Source organism: Poecilia reticulata, chromosome 5 (assembly GCF_904066995.2).
Source record: "Poecilia reticulata chromosome 5, P_reticulata-male-v2, whole genome shotgun sequence".
Lineage (NCBI taxonomy): Eukaryota > Metazoa > Chordata > Actinopteri > Cyprinodontiformes > Poeciliidae > Poecilia > Poecilia reticulata.
Window position 1 is genome coordinate 19,917,451 of NC_088834.1, and position 23,818 is coordinate 19,941,268.

A 23,818-nucleotide genomic window follows, 5' to 3' on the forward strand; every position below is an offset into this window, starting at 1 on the left:
TAAATGCGTCAGTCCTTCTTGGTGCTTCGAATAAAAAAAAAAAATTTATGTTCCTGGGCATCAGAATAGATTTCAGTAAATTTAATCTTAGCGTACTCTGTCTGTAATCAGATGTAATAGCAGTTAAATCTGTTAATTTAAAACAGGGATGTCCAAATGAGGAACAAAATGCAGCAAACGAGGCCCTGCTCTGAGTCTTTGGCATCCACAGTTACAGCCATGGTCCACAAATAGAGAGAACACGGAGCAGCAGTGGTCAGCCTACTAAAATTACTCCAAGAGCGCATCGATGATCTGCATTCATCTAGAAGATTTAAAAACAATCAGGACTACATCTGCAGATGTCACTTGCCTCAGTTAAGGTCAGAGTTCACGGCTCAACAACAAGTAAAGAGAGACTGGTCAAAAATGGCCTCCGTGGAAGAGTTTCTGTGGTTCCATTACAGTTTCAAAAGAGCTTTTAAACACATCGGCTTGAGAAATAATCAAAGTTATGTTGATCCCTGTTGAACCAAAACACCAAAGTCAGATTTTTAATGTTTGGCTCTTTTACCTAAACTCATTTGTTAAGAAGGAAAATGGATCAGTGATAAGTATGACTGGTGCATTAATGCAGATAGACCCATGATGCCCAGTCACCCAGTTCCAGCACGCCACTGAAACGCAGTCAGAGGGATTTTAGTTAATTACAGCGTAGAGCAAGTTAACATTTAGAGCACAGAACCTCAACGTTACAACGCACTGGATCTGTCTGTCGCCTGCACGACTGCAGAGATATCAGCAGAACAGAGATCGATCAAATGAAAAGCTTCAATGAGCAATAGATGTCCTGCAGTTCAAGTTCTAAAGACTATTATCCTATTTACTACTTGTTTCAGCCTTGACAATCACATTAGCATCCGGCACTGCTTGAGGGTCATCAGCTCAGATAACAGCCAGTGAACTGCATGCGGCCGGATGCTCTCACTGTTCGACTGGACGGAAATGACCCTGATGAAATAGAATTTGTTGGAAGTTTAGTTCGTGAAACTTGTTTTTAAATTCCCATTGCTTACTACTGCTCTCGCTTTCAAACTTCAGTTCTTCTACTTTACCAGAATCCTGCATTAAAAATTAATATCTTTTATTGTTATTTTACGTTATTGGATTCTAAGGTAGCTTAATAGTAAGGAAGTGCATCTCTAAGTATTTAATCTCCTGCCCACTTTCCTGCTGGATTTTGTGTTTACATACAAATTACAGTTGACTTCATCTTTCGGCATCCAGTCAGGCAGGTAACAGCTCGATCAGTAAACTGAGCAGAAACAAGCAAAATAAATAAATAAGTTAACATTTTTCAGATTTGGATGGGAATTAGTCACAAATTTTACCAGCTGGAGTCTAGCAGAAGTGAAGGGATGTGAGGAATTTGACTTCATCTCTCATATATGGACTGGTGCCAAGTTGCAGCCGTCATCCCATGCCGGGTGCAGATGTCGCCTCCACGCTCTCACGCTCTCATCAAGTTCTGCGTGACTTTATCTCTCGAATTTGACAGTCAGCACACTGCGTTTCTCTGAAACTGGGTGATCTAAGATTTCTGGTGAATCAAATGTCAGGGCAGATTCTGACTACAGGACCCCGGGGGCAGTTACTTCACCATCACCACACACTGTGTGCACTTTGGACGAATTCCAGTGCAAACGAATTCAGGTCAAGAATTTCTCCCTCACCAAGAAACTCTGTGCTTCGGCACCACAGCAGGTTGCAGGTAAGTTCATCAAGCTGCGGATGGTCAAGCCACCTATTTTATCTCTGTTGTTTTAGACGCTGGGGTTTGCAGAATGCATGTTTATCCAATTAACAGTTTGGAGAAAAATCCACCTGATTTCCACGTTAAGACAGTTTGCCCTAACAATGGCCTTGGAAGGAGGCTGGGTCTCCAGAAAAGTGTCAATTTTTAGGAATATTGGAGAACAAAGTGCCTCCCAAGGGTAGAGATAAGCCTGAGCGATTGCAGAAGTCATGCATTATTTATCCAGGTTATCCACGTGTGCCGTTTCTGGGCTGGTCTGACTTAAGCCCTCTGATTGGACACACCTCCTTCCCCCAGCAGCAGTCCCCATCCAGGCGGGGCGGGACCAGACCAGCCTTCGCACCCATGATTGGTCTATAATAAGAAAATTTACATCTTTTTCTGACTGGGTTCCAGAAGCACCTTGTGCGTTATAAATACAGCCTGCAGCCGGGAAAACAAAATGAGCATCGACACCCAAGGGGTCCGCGAACAGACACCAGCGCTCCATGATCTTTGTGAGGAGGATGGTGCAGCAAGCGCTTCGATTGTCCGTCCGCAACGCCTTCCCCCTGGTCAAGTGGATGGAGAGGTGGGCCGAGAGCGCAGCAGCGCCTCCGCTGGGGATCGCCCGGCAGGCGGTGAGGACCCTGGACGACATGCCCGGACCGACGGCCGCCAGCTTCGCCTGGGACCTGTTTGCCAGGGGGGGTCTGTCCCGGCTGCATGAGTTACAGGTAAGGAGGTGAGGCTGGAAGGGTTGGGCGCTCCGAGGGGGAACCCATCTTTAGCTCACTGATTCACTGATTATCCCTGCAGGGTTTTTTTTTTTTTTTTTTTTTTCTGGCAACACATTTTAGTCAGTGGCGGTGCTTGCTTTAATGGTGCCCTGGGCGAGTCCCTCATTCTGCGCCCCCAATCCTTCTCAACAGTCTATGGGTTTATATTCTGCATTTTAATGATTGGAATATTAGTTAGTTGTCTGGTAATTGTCATTTTATTCAGTCGAGAAGGTCAGAAACGGTGATGGAGACGAATCTCTATTGAAACAAAACGGCATTCTTTTCACATTCATTTTCAAATGAAAAGCCGTTAAATCCTGACATAAGACTATTAATGACTCTGCAGCTTGGCCGACTGCTTGCTATGTATGTATTTCTTGAATCTTAAAATGTGTTTTGAAGGATCTCTGTTCAGCATAGACCTGAGTGCTTCTCCAACACATCTGAATCAGATTAATGGCTGCTGCTGAGGGAGTTCAGCCATTTGATGCAGGTGTGTTGGAGCAGGGACGCATCTGGAAGCAGCTCTTTAAGGAGTGGACTTTGCATCCTCTGGTGTAGAGTAACTCAAATAGGGACTGACTAGTTTCAGTATTTTGGAGTTTGAACTTGAAATAATAAAATGCAATAAACCTTTCTTTACAAAAACGGCACAATTATCCTTTAAGACCAAATTGGAATCTGTGAAGCAGATTAGACATCCCAGTGCTTTTTGTTGTCCTGGTGCTACACTACAGGCTTCACCTGTGGATCTATAGATTTTCACATGAGGGTCAAAGAAGAGGCAAAGCATGTAGCTTTGCTCACCAATATCTAAATGGAGCAAATAGAATATCCACAAAAATGCTTTTAAGTTTTTTAATATATCATTTTCCAATAAATCAAAGACATTTTAGGCACATGACGAATTTCAGCCGTGGCTTTCTTTCTGTGCAGCTAAACAGTTTCATCCCACAAATATTCATCCATTCCTGTTGCTTTGGCACGCTGCTTCGCTATGCTAACGTTAGCTAGAGCTTAGATGAAAGCAGGTGATGTTATTATTATTAACATTTTTTTTTTTTTTTTTGGGGGGGGGGACTTCTCACAGTCCGTAGTACCCACAGGTAAAACAATAGTGATGTTAAGTGATGTTACACAAGAGAAATGGTTAAATGAAACTCTTCCTAAATGGTTCCAGGAATGTCACAAACTCTGTCAGACTGGATGGGCACACTTTGTCATTTTCTCTTTTTCTTACCGGACGTTTTATTGCATAGTTCATTTCGTTTTCCAAGCGTTACAAACAACTGCACTGTAAACAAAACTTCATCCTTTAAGAAGTCATTGTTTAATGGGTTTAGTGCTTGTGTTCCCCCATGACCTTACGGCAGTTTGACAAGCATCCATCTCAGCCATCAGTGAGGAAGGAATATACTGACTCTAAATGCTTCTTACAGGAAGTCAAGGCATTTTACAGCTCACATCTTTAAACTCAACTGGAAGTGGGCCAACAAATACAGGGATGAACTCAAGCTATCATTACTTCCTCCTGGTTAGACAGATGGTTCTTTCTTTCCACACAATATTTTTTTTATAACCTTGTTTTTATCCACTGACCAAAACTTTGTCTTCATAATTTTTGTCATGCTGCACGAGTTCTGATTTAGATTGCAGTCGGTTTTCATGACAAAGAAATAAAAGGTTGTTGACCAACTCAGTCTCCCAGGAGAATGTCCAGAAAAGGTGACCCGACTGACAGACATAACTATAGATAAATTGATTATATTGTTTATTCATAAAAATACCTTTGCATATTGGACTGTTTGTGCACGGGGGCTGAACAAACGTATAGAAGGTGCCACTGGCCCCTCTGATCCCCCTTTAGTCGCAACCCTGAATGCTTAAGAGCATTTTATTCAGAGCACAGAAATGTATTTTTTTTCCTGTAATGTCATAATATATTCAGTTTGTTTCCGTATTTGTGTGTGCGAGCTCAATATTTCAACCCCCATCTGTTCATTCAGAGTTATGCCTGAGACGCCTGAGACATTTTTAATGCAAACTATTTCGTTTTAGCCCAATTTTTTCCCCCACCAAAGCCCCTCAGGCATCCCATTTTCTGTTCTGCTTTAATCTAACAGAGACTGCAAATCAAAAGAGAGCGGATGAAGAGATGAAGCCAGTTATCTCGTAGCCTGCAGGGTTTTTCTAAGCCTCTCTGTCTCTTTCCCAGCTGGAAGGAGTGCAGCGCTACGGGCCTGTGTGGAAGGCGAGCTTCGGCCCCATCCTGACGGTTCACGTAGCAGATCCGGCCCTCATAGAGCAGGTCCTGAGGCAGGAGGGCCAGCACCCGATGCGATCGAACCTTTCATCCTGGAAGGACTACAGGAAGCTGAGAGGACACAACTTTGGACTTTTGACAGCGTAAGTGTTGCTGCCTCCATAAACACCAATGATTCCAGTTCAATGATTGGCTACAAGAAAAGAGCAGACAGTTAGGGGAAAAAATAAGCTGTTCAGACATAGGTGGTCTGTCTAAAACTGTTACATGGCTCAACAGTTGGTGATGTTAAATCTCAGCAATCATTAAAATCGGCTGTATTTGGGTCAGAAATGTGAAAATTATCCAAAGACAAAATGGATGGCACAATGGCTCCATGTTAATTGCCCATATGTTGGCCCAGATGTTGACTTTGATTTAGCCCATTTGTTATTGCCAACATCACTATTTATGCCCACAGCGAGGGAGAGGAGTGGCAGGAAGTGAGAAGTCTCTTGGGGAAACACATGCTGCGACCGAAGGCTGTGGAAGTTTACGACGACACCCTGAACAGCGTCGTCAGCGACCTAATTTCCAAACTTCGCTTTCGCCGGTCCTCCCAAGGCCTCGTTACTGACATCACCAGCGAGTTCTACCGCTTCGGCCTTGAGGGTAAGGCCCCGCGTCGTCCGAGAAGCAAACCAACCTGGATAACCAAAACGGCCTCTCGCTGTCTCGCACAGCATTAGAATTTTAATATTTCTTACAAGACCCAGAAAAAGTTATGGAATTAATTATTTTCTTCATCTCCTATTGTCTTCTTTTTTTTTTTTTCTCAGGTATCTCCTCTGTGCTGTTTGAGTCCAGAATCGGATGCCTGGACCCGGTCATTCCTGAGGATACGGAGCGCTTCATCGAGTCCATCAACACCATGTTTGTGATGACTCTCCTCACCATGGCCATGCCCAGCTGGCTGCACCAGCTGTACCCCAAACCCTGGAAAACTTTCTGCGACTGCTGGGACTACATGTTTGAATTTGGTAGGCGAAGCACACGGCACCTCAAACGTCAACAACGTATCTTAAATATTTCTTTAAAACGATCGGCACGCTAAGAGGCTTGAACTGATTCTTGAGGATATTTTAAAGAAGGATCTAGATGAGCTCCAGCTTGAAGGGAAACATGTAAACATAAGCAAATAAATATGTACAGCATGCTGTATGTGCTTTTCTCCCGAACTCCTATTGGTCACTCAAGACCAATAGGTATTGAGGCTGTAAAATAATCAGCCTTGGTCGAGAATCGACAGATTAAAGTCTTTAACCCTCACGCACTGCGAGCTCTTCTGCCCTGAATGTCAAGCGTGTTCTCAGGATAACTTCATATGACTTACCATCAAGACTTGAGTAGATCTGCAACATCCTTGCCTTATTGGCCTTTGATCTCCTTCTTTTACAGCCAAAGGTCACATCGACCAGCGCTTGATGGCCGAAGCCAGCAAGATCGCCAAGGGGGAGAAAGTTGAGGGCCGTCATCTCACCTACTTCCTCTCACAGACGGGGCTGCCGATGAAGACCATCTACAGCAATGTCACAGAGCTGCTTCTGGCTGGAGTCGACACAGTAAGACAGTTTGTTTTTTTTCTCCTGGCAGATTTTACTTGGCTTAGAGTCCAGAAGTAGCAGTCCTGTTGGTTTTCGCCTCAGATCTCCAGCACCATGTCCTGGACTCTGTACGAGCTCTCCCGTCACCCAGAGATCCAGGATGCACTCAGGGAGGAGGTGTTGACCGTACTGGAGGGTCGAAGGATACCGGACAACACAGACGTGGCCCGTATGCCCCTCATGAAGGCCACAGTCAAGGAAGCGCTCAGGTATAACTCGATTATACAGATTTATCTGCAGTTTACATGTTTCACTCTGTCTGACGTTTTTGTTTGTTTGTTTTTTGTTTTGTTTTTTCCCCAGGCTGTACCCAGTTATTCCTGCCAACGCGCGGGTCATTTCAGAGAAGGACATTGAGGTGGGAGGCTACCTCATTCCTAAAAACGTGAGTCAAAGTAACATGTGAAAAAACTTCTAGTTGTCAAACAAACTAGATCACCATCTAGATCAACTTTAGTTCACGAGGTCCAGAGTCCTGAAACTTTTTGACGCATTCCTGATCTAACACAACCAAATCATTTTGTTAAGCTTTACAAAATCTTGATAATAGACAGACTATTCAGTTGCGGTATGTTGAAGCAGACGCACATCTAAAACTCAACGATTGGGATATGAGACCCCTAGTCGAGATCAAAGGTGGACGGTCTCACTCTTTATGGACTAATGTCCTGCATGTCTTAGATGAAGCTTCGCCCCAAGTTTTTTGGGATCCATTCATTGAAATCAAGTGTGTTTATGCAGGATTATAAGACGTAAAACATGCAGCATAGGACTGTAATTGCTCATCCTGAGGTAGCTTCAGATTCTGTCCCACAACACAAATATTTTTGCAAAGCAGCAATTTTACAACCCATTTGGAAGTTTTTTACAGGAAAAACTTGCTTTGAGAGTGTAGATATTTTTTTAAGATGTACAGCTTTCACTGGAAATCCAGGGATTTTTGAAAAGTAATAACTAACGCTTTATTCCACTGTTGTAAAATTTTATGGTCAAGACAGTATTTCCACCACCAGTTGGACTCTCACTGAGCAGACGGGGTTAAGCCCAAATGCCCAATATGACATCATATTAGTCCAACAATAATCATAATGCATTACTATGCAGTGACTTTTTTCTGTCCTCCAATAAATGATTGACGCCAGCAGCTCCACCCTAGTCGTACAATTGTCCTATGGACCTGAAACTGAAGGAAGCCCAGAAATAGTGCGGTACGGGTTGATTGTATGGGCCGCTTTTACAGTGGAAACAGACAAAATAATACAGTGGAACTGCAGCGAGCCGGGCCGTTCTGCTCAGCAGAAACCCACTTTTCACATTCCCAATTTGGGTTTCTGTTCTAAAAAAACAATAACGGCATGAAAGCAGTTCTTATGGGACTTTTCCCTCATCTGTTTTGCTGCATCTGGACTCTGATTCTTTTGAACTTGTAAACTGAAGACGTTCATGTTGGGGATGAAAAGACTTACTTGTGCCAAACAAAAAACAGAGGCTACAGTTGTTTTGGGAGGCCATGTAGCCTAGCATTGCTTTAGTCATGCTCTGAATGATCTTCTTCTGAATCTTGATGTAATTTCTGTTAATATTAGCGGTTCATATACTGTATCCACATGCTGGCAGATGTATGTCGGGAAAAAATCAATTTGCAAAATCTAGAATGGTCTCTCTATGCATCTGACTAGAGCTTCTTCTCCTACAGACCTTGATCACTTTGTGCCAATTTGCCACATCCCGGGACCCGGCTGTGTTTCAGAATCCAGATGATTTCCAACCCCATCGCTGGTTTAACAAAGACGAGACTCATCACCCCTACGCCTCAGTTCCCTTTGGCGTGGGAAAACGCAGCTGCATAGGTCGCCGGATTGCGGAGCTGGAGCTCTACCTCGCTCTATCTCGGGTAAGTTAGCTTAACTTAATCCTTTGTTTTTCTGGCATTGAAAACAGGTGACTTGGTATGACTCTTTGACCTGCTGAAAAGTCTTCACTTGCAATGCATATCTTCACCAATCAGTTTTTGCTGTAGTTCAAGAATTGAGTTCTGTATCTTGTGAAGATGTTTAAGAAGAATCTAAGGGGAAATGTGCAGTATGGGGACTACAGCACCAGGCTGAAACTACGTGACATTAATGGATGAATTTCTAAATAACAGCAGGTTTAACTGAATGTAACAACTGTATAATATGATGTAATGGTTTGGTTTCACCCTTGACCTATTTTGTGGGAACAGATGAACTGTGCTAATATGCTGCATTAAAGTATATGAGCATCGTAACTCTGCTTTAATTGCTTTTAAAGCTGCTAACATAACATATTCAATGTTACAATTTTGTTTTGATAGATTTGAACTAAAATCTTATCAAACTTATCTACAGTTATATCTGAGAGAAAATAAATGTCCATCTGTCTCTTTAGCTGCCTAATAATGACACAATTGCTAATTCTAGCTGGTACTTTTCCCTTAAAGGCACCAGCTAAATGTTGGTGCCTCTAAGGAAAAGCTTTATTTGATTTTTTTTTGTTCATGCTAAAAACAGCTGTTCAGTCACTTGATCAGAAACTATTAAGTGATTTGGATGCCTTAAAGGTGCCTCACTTCATTTTGAAGTTGGATTTCCTTTCCTTTATTTTATTTAACCAGGTAAAACCCATTGATTTATGTTGTATTAAGACTTTAAAACCTTTTTTGCATTTTTAGCTAAGCTTATTTCTGCTCCAGAGAAAAGATTTTCTCTTGAAATGCTGAACTAGGTCAACTCTTACTTGAAGGACTTTGGGTCACTTGTATATCTAAGCAAACAAAAATGACATGTGGAGTACCTCAAGGCTCCATTCTTAGGCAACATTTAATTAGCACCTTCACACTCTCTCTTGCTCACATTATAACAATCTTTCTGACTATTTCCATGTGGGAGGACGGGCACCGTCACCCCATGGCCATAGTCCAGTACTATCATTGAGTCAGGTTTTCTGTCGTATCAGTGAGTGAGAGGCAGACAAAAAGGAAGTCAGGGATTTTGGTTCCAAAAGTGCAACAGATCGGGAATCGAGAACCAAATCAGGAAACCAGAAAAATGGTTCATATCACCTCAGTCCTTTATTCAATGTCGTGGCTCCAGAAACAGTTGGTGTTGCAATATTATTTTAGAGTTTTGTGTTGGTACCTTGTCAGGTATTTTCTACCCAGTTCATTTCTGAGATTTGTCTGTGACGACGTTAATGTTTCTAATGACGTTTACCAGCTGTTAACTAAACGTTTAGGCAAAACGAATAAGAGCACAAATTACAAGTAGAGGATTAAAGTAATTAAGCAAATCTCATTCCTTATAAATCAACTGGATTATGTGGCCGAGGGATTTCCCATAACGGCCCAGGACTTACTTACTTATTTGCTTATTTGTATTAATTTTGAGTTGCTGTGTTGTGTCCCTGCTCTCGTCAGATCCTGATGGAGTTTGAGGTGAAGCCAGATCCTGGGGGTAATTCTGTGAAGCCGATGACTCGGACGCTCCTCGTTCCTGAAAATGCCATCAACCTGCAGTTTGTTGAACGATGAACTCCTCTTGTGATCCCGATGGGTGAACGTGAGCTGTCCCCCGCTGCCGCCCAGGCTGCCCTTTACTCGGGCCGTGTGAGGTGGGGAGAACAGGCAGGGCAGCGTTATCGCATCCACCACGGGGCTGCTCAGGCACAGCGGGTCATGTCAAAGCGGGTCTTCGACCTTTGACACAGTTAGGAGAAAAGCCCACCTAATCTGCAGCCCGGCGCGTGCTGGCCGGCACATAACGAGGGAGAGGGCTTAACGGCACAATTAATGCTGAGAAAGATGTGACGGAGAAAACATGAGTTACCTGCCTGCACTGTTTCTAGAGAAAAACCTTGAGAACTTTATGTTGGACTCATTAGATCAGTTCAAGTTACGAATGAATGCGAGCTGTGCTCGAATTAAGTGGATTTGTTTTGTTTTTTTTCTTGAATCTTGTAAAACTTCTGAATTAGAAATCTTGCACTATTAAGCACATTTACTGTGTCCTGAATATGTGAACATTTTGTGTTGAAACTTTGGAGCTGATTGTAGTGCAGTAAGAAAGTTGTGCAGGTGTAATGATTAATATAGTGGGACCAGTACGTTTTGTCAGGGAAAATGTTTTAAAAGGCAGCTATTGACAGCATACCTGTGTGATGTCACCAAATTCACAGATGTAATGTCCTGAAACGGGAAGTGCAGTGCGTCAGGTCATCTAGATGTCCAAGTTACTGATGTGGCATTATTCTGCAAAATCTTATGGATTTCACTATTGTATTTATTCCAGTGTGACAATATGAAGCTGCTACTGTAAATGTCAATAAATGCGTATCGATAATTGACACTTAAGTCAATTAAAAATGTCCTGTCCATGATTTATTTATTTCTGTATCTTTACGTCCATTCATTTATGTCTGCTAAAGGGGGTAAAAGTTGCGGATTGACTTGAAACGCTCCCAAAGCATCACAATCTCAATGGTGAAATGAATAACTTGCAAAAATATCCGTTTGAATCTCACACATTTCAATAGATATTACATGGATTTCTAGGAAGGTCAAGTTGGTGCTTATATGTGAAGTTGAAGTAAAAATGTTGTATGGTTTTCGATATGTTTTTGCAAATAAAAGTATGAGAAATGTGGCAAGCATCTTTATTGAGGCCGCTGGAGTCAAACCTCTGCAGATCCATCCTGTGCTGCATTTCATCTGGAAGTCTCTGGGTGTTTCTCTTTCAGCTTTCACCTTCTACAGAATCAGAAGTTGACCTTTTAGCACATTTGTAAATTTTTACACATTCTTCTTCGCAAATTAGTTCAAACAGATTGGATGGAGAGCATCTCTGAACATCATCTTTTAAATCTTTCCACAGATTGTAGATCCTTGGATATATATTTGTACTTTGACTATGCCATTCTAATGGATACATTTGCTTTGATTGTAACCATTGTGTCTCTGGTTGTTTTTCAAGAAAGCCAGAAAGTTACATTTTGGTCTCATCTCACCAGATCACTTTCTCACATTTTTGCAGAGGACATTTAATGGAGATCTTCATGTCATTTTTCTCTAAGCGCAACCCTTAGAGAGACCCTGTCATATTCTTCCACCTGATCTGCAGATCTATGCAGCTCCTCCAGAGATACCATGGGCTGCTATTCGTTGGACGGTCACGTCCTGGTAGTTTGCAGTTTTACATTTGAAAAACGGATTAAGATGAGTTCTATGGGATGAAATCTTGTGGAGAACCTCAGTTTTCACTTTACTCATGAACTTGCTGTGATCATTTTTTCATTACATCTTGTTCAATTATGTTTTTGAACCAACCTGACAACAGCAGGATTTATACCGACATTAAATTACACATAGAGGGAATCCGTTTACCAATTCGGTGACTTGTAAAAGCAATTTCTCACTCCGGATTTTAGTTTTGGGGACCAGTGAACAGGGACTGAAAATGGATTCCTGCCACTTTCATATTTTACTTTTTAAAATGTCCTGAAGTTCAGTGGTACCTCGATGGGGATCAGTTGGGATGTTATAGCGCTCCCTGGATCAGACACCAAAAACACCCCACAAAAAAAAAAATTATTTCAAAATTAGGAAATGATTGTTGATCTAGATCTAATTTCACATCACAGTGGATGGCAGAGCTGGTTTACTTAGTCATTAGTCAATTCTGCAATAAAATGTTTGAGGCTCCACTGAGAAGTCTCAAACAATTATCAAAAAACAGACTATGCTAATATCACATGACTATGTAGTCAGCAAGGAGAACTAGGAGGCAGAGCTTCACCAAGTTAAGGAGAGCTTATGCATCATGCAGCATTACAGAGATGCATTTCTAGAGTTATATAAGTTGATATCTGTGCCTTTGACATTTCCTGTTCATCAGTGCACTGTGAACACAGTTTATGTTGTTTGTTTGATTGGAAAAAATACTACGGCACCAGCGCTGCCTGTTCAACCGCTGACCAGGAAAACATCTTGAGGATCTCGATCAAGACAGAGACCTTCCCTTTCATCTGCAACAACAGGTACATGTTCCTGTGGCCATGACATCTGAGAGGTAAAAATGCCCCATCCTCTGGCTGTCACTGAGTGTTGATGCTGAAGACCAAGTTTGTTTCTAAATTAACACTTTTGTGTGTTTGATGGTCTTCTGAACTTGCAACAAACGCATGAATAGGATGCCACAGACATCAACACAAAATATTTATTTTAATCTTCTTTCATATGGCTTATGGCCCTATTTCGAAACGAAAAACTTGGGATTTTGTTTTTTAAAAACTTAAAACGTGTTTGAGCCAAGTCTAGACAAAACGTTTTACATGTTTTATTCGAATCTGAAGGTGTCATGTAAAAACCAAGTGACATATGCATACTTTAATAATACAAGCCAATACAATGTACTTCCTTCCATTGATGCAGTAAAACAGTACAAAAATGGCTATGACGATATCTTTCTCAGACTTGAAAATCTTCTATTTTTCTTTCTATTATTCTTTAATTCCCTGAAGTTCCATCCATCCATCCATTTTCTTGCACCCTTTTTCCCTCAGTGGGGTCGGGAGGGGTTCCCTGAAGTTCTAATTATTAAAATTTTTCATGTATGCTTTTCATAAAGAATATATATTTGTGTACTTTAATTCTACTACTACTCTAATTTGTTTTTTGAGATGGAGAAGTACAAAAATTTGATTCTTTACTTAAAAATAAAAATGATGTAACAGAGTAAAAACACTGGAAAATATCTTGGGGAATAAAATAAAGAGGCTTACGAACCATTTGGAAACAATATTTTGCCAACTTGCAACAAATATAACTTTCATGTTTATATATATACATTTATTTTTATGATTTTACAACGAATTACGCAAACATTTATTGTGTGTATGGTGTGAACAGAAAGTGCGTTTTAAGGCAGCTCGGGTCTGTTTCGGTCCGGTCCGCAAGGTGGCGGTAGTAGTTTTAAGGCTGTTTGCCAAACCATTTCCCCAAATCGAAAACCAGGAAGAAAACATGAATGTAGCCGAGCGGCTAATGCTAACTAGTTGGACGTTAAATGTTTCAAGGTAGTTCTGTTAAAGAGGATTAATTAAGAATAAATTGAACTTGGGATTTGTAAGGGACTGACACCGAGCTACATATAAAAGGTGAGTGATAAGATAGCAGAGCTAGCCTTCCTAGCTTGGAAAGAAGCGCTCGTTACCGCAGGATGACTGTGTTAGCTTAGCTAACATGATCCGTTAAAAAGAACCACTCTGGTGTTTTTGTTATGTAGCCAAACAGACTGTTGTTAAATGTTGTCCTCGGTTAACATTCTGCTTTTTTTATGTTATTGTGTAACTTTATGCCACATTTTTAAAAAAACTGAAAAAGGCCTCAAACTAGCATCGCATGTAAACAAAGGAAGTACAAAGCTACAAACATCTCATCAATTAATTATTATGAAAGAAAAGTTATTAACTGTAAGTCCACATAAGACACCTTCAACTAATATGCAATTTCTACTCTTGTACTTTCTCTAGTTTTCAGTACTTAGTTTGTCCAAAAATGAACATTTATCTGCAAAATATGAATTTGCAGTGTAAAAAAGTGTAAACAGCGGTACTCCTTTATATAATTTCAAGTTATATAAAATATATTCTTATCCTACCTGTGTTTGTAATATTACTTCACCGTGTAGTATAAGTTGAAAGTCGGGGCTTTAGAGCGAGAAGGAAATCTTTATCCTTTTTACACAGGTAAATAATCACTTTGACCAAAACTGAATCAGAATCGAGTAATGATTTTATACCGAAAGTCTATTGGACTGAGAACATCAGCATAGGAATTACCCCGTAATCATACGACAGTACAGTGGATGTTTTTTTGTTGTTTTTCTTGTTTAATGACCCTTTTCGGTCATTAAGCTACAAATGTGTGCTAAATATAGAAATTACTCAACTTGCCTTGATACGTTCAATATAGTATCTTATTCTCCGGTTACAAAAGTTGACGAAAACCAATATAAAATCGACATTGTGATTATTTCTTTCCATAAAACAGCAGTACCAAAAAAAAACTAAATGAATAAATCAACCAAACAGGTTCAACTGGTTTTGCAGAAGTAGGTTAATTTTATTTAATAGGAGCGAGGGCAAAAAATGTCCTTCTGATAAAATAACCATAAGTGGTTTATTTTACATTTAAAAAGAAAATTTAAAAAATCAGCCTATAAGTCTAAAAAAATCACATTATTAAAAAATTGTCTAAAAATGTAAAATCTAACTAAAAATCTTTGTTTTAAAATCTACAACCCCAATTCGGAAGAAGTTTGGGCATTGTGGAAAATGTCAATTAAAAAAGAATGTTGTGATATTTAAATATTGTAAACCCATATTTTATTCATAATGAGACATTGTGAATAAAAGCTAGACAATTTACTACCATTGCAAAAAATAATATAATTTTCTATTTGATGACAGCAACATGTTGAGACGGGGACAACAAAATACTGCAAAATCAATGGATATGAATAAGAATAAAATGCCGGGCAGAAAAATAACATCTTTAAGAGGATAAATCACCAAGATATAAAAATGAGCAAAGATTTCATTCTGAAAACGGTAAAAAGTATAAAAAATGCTCAGCACAAAATTGGGGAAACCCTGAATATCCCCTCATCTACAGTACAATGTATTTAGCGAAATGCTGCAGCAGATTTCCAATATGCTTCCTTCAGTGAATGAAGAGATGCAGGCCGGTGACCCAGGGGTCGGCGCATCAGTGGGGGTGTCTGGTGTTCAGAGCCGGTCAGAGGATGAAGAGTTGCTTGGTGTGAAAGATGTGAAAAGGACGGCAACACAAGCATTTGGAGTCGGCGTTCCCAAGAGGAGAAGTTCGTCCAGGTACTGTTACGTTACACAGAAATGATGCCATCGTGCTGCATTTAAAAAGAATGTTTCTATTTCTTATTCATGTTTCTGCAACCAAAGGTCAATAAAAAGAAAGAAGTTTGACGATGAGCTGGTGGAGAGCAGCCTGGTGAAGTCGTCCAGTCGAGTCAAAGGGCCTCCTGTCATGGAGCCTATTCGCTGTTTGGGCAGTGAACCTTCGCCTATAGAAAAGAAAAAGGTACAAAATTTTAGATTGTCAAGAAATGGAGAAATACGAAATAGTTTTATATACTGATGTATTTTTCTTTTTCTTTTCTTTTTTTTCTTTTTTTTTTAAGGTGACAAAATCAGGAACTGCGCTCACACCGCCTCTCGCCATGATGCTAAACCCTTCACCTCTGCCCAAAAGAGTGAAGAAAACCAAGCAGCCTTTACATATGACTAAAGATCTGGGTCGCTGGAAACCCACAGACGACCTTCTGCTAATAAATGCTGTGCTACAGGTGAGCACAAAAAACTTTGTTCAGAACCAATAATCTCTCCTGTATGATCGTTTTTTTAAAAATTATTTTCTGTTATGATGCGACACTGGTGAGTGAAACTCTTCATCATTATGTCTGCGTGTCGTCCCTTGTGTCCAGACTAGTGACCTAACTTCAGTTCATCTGGGAGTGAAGTTCAGCTGCCGCTTCACCTTGAGGGAAATTAAAGAGAGGTGGTACGCTTTGCTGTACGACCCCGTCATCTCCAAGTAGGAGCTTCGTCTGGTTCTGTGGTTTTTATCCTTTCTCCCTCATGGATTTTTCTAAGCACGTTGCCTTTTTTGCGTCTCTCCATCAGGTTGGCATGGCAGGCCATGCGGCAGCTTCACCCAGAGGCAATCGCAGCAATCCAAAGCAAAGCTCTGTTCAGTCAGGGGGAGCAGGCGCTGCTGGCCAAGATTGGCTCTGTAAGTAACAAATTACTTGTTTTGTGACCGCTCAGTTTTTATTTTGGGTTGTCTGAAACTTAAGGAATATGAAATATATTTGAAGTTTCATGGTAGATTTCTGATTTTGCAAAGCTCAGACCTGCTGAGCCGGATTATAGTCGATTCTTATTTCTCTGTAAAAACTATTAATAACTAAAGATTTTATTTTTCTACTTTCAGGATGAGTTCAAAATGCGATGGCTTTAATAAAACGTTTAGTAAAAGTGAAACAATTTCTGTCTCTGCATCAGTGAAAAACAAAATGGCAGTAAACCCATTAGAATTATGGGACAGATGGATCTATAAATACAACTAAAACCATTACTCTATATCAAATTTACTGCTTTAATTAAAAGACAGGTTTGTTTTATAAACCTCAAAATGTAAAAGTCACAAGATATTCTATTATCCTCTATAAGTTGACCTCAAATTAAACAGCAGTTTCCAGTTGTCTGTATAAAAGTAAAGAAAACTGTTTTACAGTTTGAATCATTTATTAATTCACTGCAGTTACAAACACTAAAAGCAGTGTGTATTTTCTACAGAATATTGAGCCTTTACCTCTTTAAAAGGCTGCCAACATTTCCTAATCCTTTGGCATTATCTCTTGTTAATTTAGTGAATTTCTTGCTAATTAAACACAAACATTTTTTAGTAGAAATGTTCTCGTATGTTGGAAGTTTCAAGGTAACATCTGTATGATTGTTCAACTTGCAAAATCGTACCGTATTCGTCAGATTATGGATCCTGCAGGCTGCAACCAATCAATCTTTCACAGATTAGAACCTCTGATCGTTTGTTTACCTGCAGAAACAAAGACTTCTGATTTTAGATTTATGTTTTATTCACACGCCGCTTCTTTCTAAACAGACCAGTCAGCCTAAAATAGACGTTTTCCAGGAGCTTCTGAGCAAACACCCGGGCATCTTTCACCCATCACGCACCCCCAAGAGCCTGATGGTTCACTGGCAGCTGCTGAAGCAGTACTACCTGCTAGACGACCAGAGCGGTGAGTTTGGTCAGCCGATCATTTGAATCAAAAAAGGTCAAATTCTGGTGCAGTTTTTGTTGATTCAGCTCAACTCATGCAGCGATGCTTCGCTGTCCAAACTGAGCCAGATGTAGAAAAGTTGTGACATTAACCAAATAAGGAAAAATGCAAACTGTTGTCTTCGCTAATATTATTTTAATGGACAGCCTGATGTCTTAAAACATAATAAATATAAGAGAATTACTATCAGAACCTGTTGATTTCAGTGAAACACTCGAGCTAAATCGTCTGATTTTTGTTCTGCAGTTCAGCCCCTTCCTAAAGGTGACCAAGTCCTCAACTTCTCTGATGCAGAGCAGATGGTTGATGATGTGAAATTAAAGTGAGTGTGTTTTTAAATGCAGGAATTAAAATGACTTTTTCATATGTAATATACGTCCTCGGGTGCTGCTTTACTTCTGCTACTGAAAGCTGCTGTTTTTCTTCCATGCAGGGACAGCAGAGACGAGGTGCTGGAACACGGTAAGACATCAAATTGTTCAGTTCATTGTAGCTGGAGAGATAAAATATTGTTTTTTGTCAGAGGTTCTCTTGTCTAACGTTACATCAGTCCAAGCCATTTCTTCACTTTTTGATAAGGAAGTAAATATTTGCTCCTCTCTGCTGACAGCAGCTATTGACGGATACTTTGTGTTCCTCGCTTTGTTTTGACACTTTTCAGAAATGTTTAGCTTTGGTACATTTAGTCTCTTATAATTAACTTCTGTATATTTTGATGTTGCTCTGATTCGTGCTTGGATGCTCAGTTCCTGAGTTTTATTTAAACATTTTCCAAGTCTGGGAAAATACAGGTAGAAAATATGAAAATATTTATATTTCTAGAGAATATCCTTGATTCCAGTGTTGTCTGTCCTTCATTCTAGTTTGTTTTTGCACATTGCATGTTTAAAGCACCACCTACTGTCAAAATAGTTGTTATAAATTTAAAGTGAACTCTAGTATTTTATGTATCGAACAGAAAGCAAATGACTGAGATGTTTGGGAAGCTGCATATAGTTGAGATGTTTCTCTTTGTGAAATTGTTTCCGTTGTCGTTTCCCTTCAGAGCTGATGATTTCAGACCGTCACCAGAAACGGGAGATCAGACAGCTGGAGCAGGAGTTGCCTCGGTGGCAGGTTCTGGTGGACAGCATCACAGGTGGGTGACTTTTGGTGAGATTTTCTATTGAAACAAAAATACAACATAATGATGGAGTGAAAGGAAGACGATGCACCAAGTGAGGCCAGCATCAGCTGACGTTTTGATTACGTATCATTTGAGCGACCAGCCAGAAACAAGACTCAGAAATCATCAAAATAGAAAATTAAATAAAATATAGTTTTGAATTTGATTAAAAATGCTCATCAAACTTTTTAGACTTTTGTTTGTTAAATTTTTAAAGCCATGTATCATTTTTCCTCCTCTTAACCACCAGACTTTATGTTGGTCTATCGCATAAAATCCCAATAAAATACGTTGAACATTTCGGTTGTAAAGTTACAGAATTACATGGTCAAAGGTTTTAGGTTGCCTTTACAATGAAGAAGAAAGATGTAAATGCTAAATTGCTTTGATTAATTTAAACACGCAGAACTCGTTTTTGTCCTTCACCTCCAGGGATGAGCATGCCCGACTTCGACAATCAGACACTGGCAGCGTTACGAGGACGAATGGTGCGATACCTCATGAGGTCAAGAGAGGTGGGAAGACGTTTCTGAAACCAGTTGTTGTTATAAGTTCTTATGCTGTGAGACTTAAGAACTGTGTTCGTTCAGATTACACTGGGCAGAGCGACAAAGGACAAGCAAATAGACGTCGATCTGTCACTAGAGGGACCTGCTTGGAAAATATCCAGAAAGCAAGGTGAGTCATTTCTACTTGTTGTTATGCCAGAAACAATTAAAATGTTATGATGGTTGCTAGAAACAACAGACAATAAAAAAAAGTTGAAAGATCAGTGGTCATTTGCACATCTAAATATGAGCATCATTTGTTTAATTGAACGCAAGTGATGTGAAAATACCACTTTTTCTCTTAAAGGTCGTGGTGACAGAGCTAACAGCCACTTGTTTGTCTTGGCAGGAATAATTAAACTGAAGAATAATGGAGACTTCTTCATAGCTAACGAGGGCAGGCGACCCATCTACATCGACGGCAGACCGGTGCTGTCGGGCAACAAGTGGAAGCTAAACAACAACTCAGTGGTGGAGGTGAGGAGAGAGCCGTAACCCGCTTCCTGCAGGTTTAATGCTGCTAGATGAGTATAAAGTCTTCCACAATCATAGAGATTCACAGAAAATCAACAGAGAGCTGTACTTTTTCATGCTAATGCATAACTGAGTTTTCTAGCAGATTTTCCTCAAAAACATTGAGTTTAAATGATTTCTCACTCCCACCTGCAGGTGGCAGTATTTCCTACTTCTTCTACACTTCTGCCTCAGCCTTACTTGATGTGATGTGATAGTCTGTGATCAATATGACAAATAAAAATTAGCATTTTCTATTATTTATAAGTGCAAATTACACAAAATTCCTTGCAAATATTTAAAAATAAAATTCAATTCACATTGCAAAAACAATCGCAAAATCCTGGATGGACTGATAAATCCTTCAGTTACATAATACATACCATATTATAGACCATGGATTAATTATATATGTATGTATATATTTAATAAATCCATGTTGTCCTGTTTCAATGGGACATAACAACTTAAAACAGAGGTCCAGTTTGTTTTAGCCACTCTTCAAAATGAAAAAGACAAGAGAACATGTCATTCAAGTAAGACTGTTGACATTTTACAGTAGAGAACTGGATGCTTACATGGTGTGTATACACGGCTTAAAGAACTCCAGCCGGGGGCCGGATTTCCGGCTTTTGACCAAACGGTCCACCTCAACCAATCTTCACGGTCCGCCTCAACTAAACTGTAGTCTCCGGGCTTAAAGAGCTCCGTCTGGGGGCCAGACTTCCGGATTTTCAAGCAAAGCAAGCTTTGGACCAAACGGCCCGCCTCAACTAAACTGTAGATAATGGACAAAGATGTCTGCCAATCAGAATTCTAGCTCCCGTGTTCTTGACCAATGGCTGTAAAACGGTTTGTAGAAAAGAAGCGCATGCGTTCGGTTCGGCGGTTAAATCAAATGCGATATGAAAGAAGATGGAGTTTGTCTGACCCGGTAAAGAAACACATTTACTTGAGAAAGGAATTAAAAACAAGTGGCGCTGGGCATGGCTAGAGGAAAGGGGACAAGAAGGAAAGTTGGCGGAAATTTTTACAAAAGGGGGGCGCTGGGATTCCTTTGTGGGGCGTTTGGTCGAAAGTAAACTTTACACCTAAATGCACAACAATACCAGTTTAGACTTTGAACAACTTCCTAAAACTGTATTGTGTAACATTAAACCATGCCTGGCTGCAACTGTATCGATGGCAGCTCTTCTTCTATTCAGTGTTTGTAGCTTTTGGCGCAGCTCCGTTTTCCTGCTACTCTTAGCTTCACCACATCAGTTCAGCGTTACACCGGTTGATGACGTTGCTGTGATTTACTTTGTCTGGTATTTCTGTACATATGTTTTGGCAGTTCTGTGATCATATCAAAGCAGCGACTTATATTAAAAAGTGTTTTATTTCCGTTTGAAGGCTGCCCGCTTCCATGAAAGGACAACAGAAAATCGCTCTTATAAACATGTAATTACTAAAATCACGACTTTGTATCCCTCTGAAAAATGAACCCATATAAATAAAGAAATCCCTCCATGGGTGATATCACGATAGAGAGCGTTCATTTTATAGCGTTAACACCACAGCTGTAAGTGGTCCGGTATGAAACGGGTTTGATGGAACAACGGTACCACAGCACTTTTAAATTTCAATAATCAGAATGCAGAAATTGTTTTCGTTGTTATAAAAGGTTTGTCAGTCTGCCTTTTCCCCATTGATACGTTTCACGACGGCCCTGCACCTTAAAGGCTTTAAAAAAAAGAGACGCGCACATTGCGCAAAACTCTGAAACAGGAGAAGCGGGATATAAAATGGTGCGACGAACTAAATGTGAATTATGACATAAAAACAGAGAATCCGACGCTGAACAGTGAAAAATCAACACATAATGTGAAACGCATGACGATTAGACGGCGCAGCAGGTGATGAGTGAAAATTACTGGTGGTCAATAAACGATCAAATAAATCTAGCAACAGGAAGGAAACTAAAGTGAACATAGCGATAAACCAGGAGAGGATAATACTAATCAAAGGAAACTAAATGGAAATGAATGAAGAATATAATGCAAGAATAAACTAAGAAACTAAAGTAAATGCAGAGGAATAAACTGGTATGGCAAGACCTTTCGAGCAATACTTAATACAGAGGACTGTATGGCAAGAATAAACAGACACTATTTCCAGATCAAAGGTAAAATAATATTGTTGAAGTGCCATGGGTTTGTTGAGATCACATCTAGTACTGAAAATAAATATATCTTACAGACCATAACAGTAAATTACTGATCATTTATTTATATTTTTAATTAGATTTGATATATTGATTTCTTCAATATTATTGTTCATGTCAGTGTTAATGTCATGAGGCTGACGACTCCATGACACTTTCAATTTGACTCATTAGGATTTGATTAAGAACCAGATTTGTTCTTTGTAATTTCTGTCCAGTAAAACTATTAATCTATAAATCAATAGACAGGTCTATATATAGATATAATCCATGTTGCTGTCTCATATTTATATGGCATTAAAAGGACCTGGAACTTTTGTTTTTCCACTGAAAGCTCTGGTTTGCACAATAAATGCCATCTGGGTGAAATTTTATGGTTGATACTCTGATGTCCCATTCTCCTGAAGGCAGCACAGAGCTGCACCACCAGAAACCGACAGAAACACTGAAGAGAAGAAGATCTATGATTAATGTAGTTACAGTTCTATCCATGTTTTAATGCTCGCTTTGCAAATAGAACAGAGTTTAAACTGGCATGTTGAACATCTTTTATCTGGTCATTTTGTGGAATATTTAACAACTAGAAAATGACAAAGAATAAAAATATTTTTCCACTCTGATTGGCTGCTGTTAGACCTACAAATTTTAAGTTGAGCGTTCATTAAATTTTTTGTAGACACCTGTGAAAATAATTTCTATTCACATGGTTTTTTTGTTCTCTGGGAAATGATCTTGATAAATACAGAAACAAGCATAAAAATCAAAACATCTACAATAGTGATAGTAATATTAATAATAAAATAATAGTCAGTGCAAAGTAGCCTGCAAATTCTTTGGTGGGGGGCGGTGAGGGACCTGGATAAGGGATAATGGGGGTGCTGGCCCGAAAAAGGTTGAGAAACACTGATTTAGTTGGTAATGTTGCATGTTCTAAATTACATTGATTGAAAGGACTCTTATTTAATGTTGAGGGATTTTTGCCTGTAAGGCAAACCTTTAGGGCACAGACATTTTACATTTTGTTTTGAGTTGATATGTACTGAAGTCTTATTTAAGTTTGAGTGTTTAGCTTGTTAATTGTATTGTTAGAAGCAATTGTTTGCACTATTCAAAGACACTTTTTATTAAACTGTGGCAATAGCAACGGTATAGTTAATTTCTATCATAACTATAAGTTTCAGGATCAGGATTTTTTTTTTAATTTAAGCCCTGGTATATATACAGAGTAGAGAAATAATCTATTTAAAACAATTAATTGTCATAAACACCCAGGTTTATTTTGCTACCACAGGCAGTGAAAATGTTCGCTGAAGAAGTTGATCTCCAAACCTCACATTCATAATCACATTCAGATTTATGAATATGAAATGCGACTGTAGTAAAATGTGACTTTATTTTACGGTTGTTGTTTTTTTTAAAGGTGAGTAATAAACATGAAGGGAACTGAACTGCCACGTCATGTTTAATTAAAGCTGAATGAGAAACATCTCTAATGATTTTGTTTCTTCAGATCGCAGGCCTTCGCTTCGTCTTCCTAATAAACCTGGAGCTCATCTCACTGATAAAAGCTGAAGCTGCTAAGATGACACAGCAGTGAAAGGCCAAGAAGAAAAGGACCCTCAGTGCGACTCTTTAACAGACTAAATCCTGGAGCAACATGTTTAATGTGCTGTGTGGATGTTTTATTTTGTAATGCTGACACTCACGGTTCAGTCCTGCTGTGTCCAGTTTTTCAGAGCGTTGTATTTAAATTCTCACACCAAGCTTTTTTTAAAAATAATAAACTTGTTTACCGTATGGACAATTTTGTATTTTTAGTGCTTTTCAGAGTCAAATCTGCATCTGAGAGAATAATTTCTTCTTCGTGTTTGCTCAGTTTACCTCCTATCACAGATTAGTGGTAAGAATTTCATCGTCTAAATCATTGACTGCTCTTTAAGTTGTTCATACAATATAAAAAGAAAATAGAAATAATCAGGACTCCAAAATTATACAAAGGCCTTAATAA

At 39.6% G+C, this 23,818-nt stretch overlaps 2 protein-coding genes across 2 annotated transcripts; both read left to right on the forward strand.

The window, feature by feature from the left end:
- The first annotated feature begins 1,741 nt into the window (after positions 1-1,741).
- Positions 1,742-11,121, forward strand: cyp27b1 (cytochrome P450, family 27, subfamily B, polypeptide 1). The gene is made up of 9 exons (XM_008410015.3): positions 1,742-2,511; positions 4,772-4,962; positions 5,280-5,470; positions 5,638-5,838; positions 6,257-6,420; positions 6,505-6,671; positions 6,766-6,847; positions 8,159-8,356; positions 9,899-11,121. Exons 1-9 carry the CDS (start codon positions 2,284-2,286, stop codon positions 10,010-10,012), a joined length of 1,536 nt encoding a protein of 511 aa, XP_008408237.1. The 5' UTR covers positions 1,742-2,283; the 3' UTR covers positions 10,013-11,121.
- A 2,334-nt stretch (positions 11,122-13,455) lies between these two features.
- On the forward strand, positions 13,456-23,614 carry mcrs1 (microspherule protein 1). Its single transcript, XM_008410012.2, has 14 exons — positions 13,456-13,632; positions 15,204-15,369; positions 15,457-15,595; positions 15,696-15,860; positions 15,999-16,108; positions 16,198-16,306; positions 17,198-17,336; positions 17,625-17,700; positions 17,812-17,840; positions 18,424-18,516; positions 18,976-19,058; positions 19,134-19,221; positions 19,441-19,568; positions 23,321-23,614. The coding sequence occupies exons 2-14, from the start codon at positions 15,215-15,217 to the stop codon at positions 23,405-23,407; spliced, it is 1,401 nt and encodes a 466-aa protein (XP_008408234.1). The 5' UTR covers positions 13,456-13,632; positions 15,204-15,214; the 3' UTR covers positions 23,408-23,614.
- Positions 23,615-23,818: the final 204 nt, after the last annotated feature.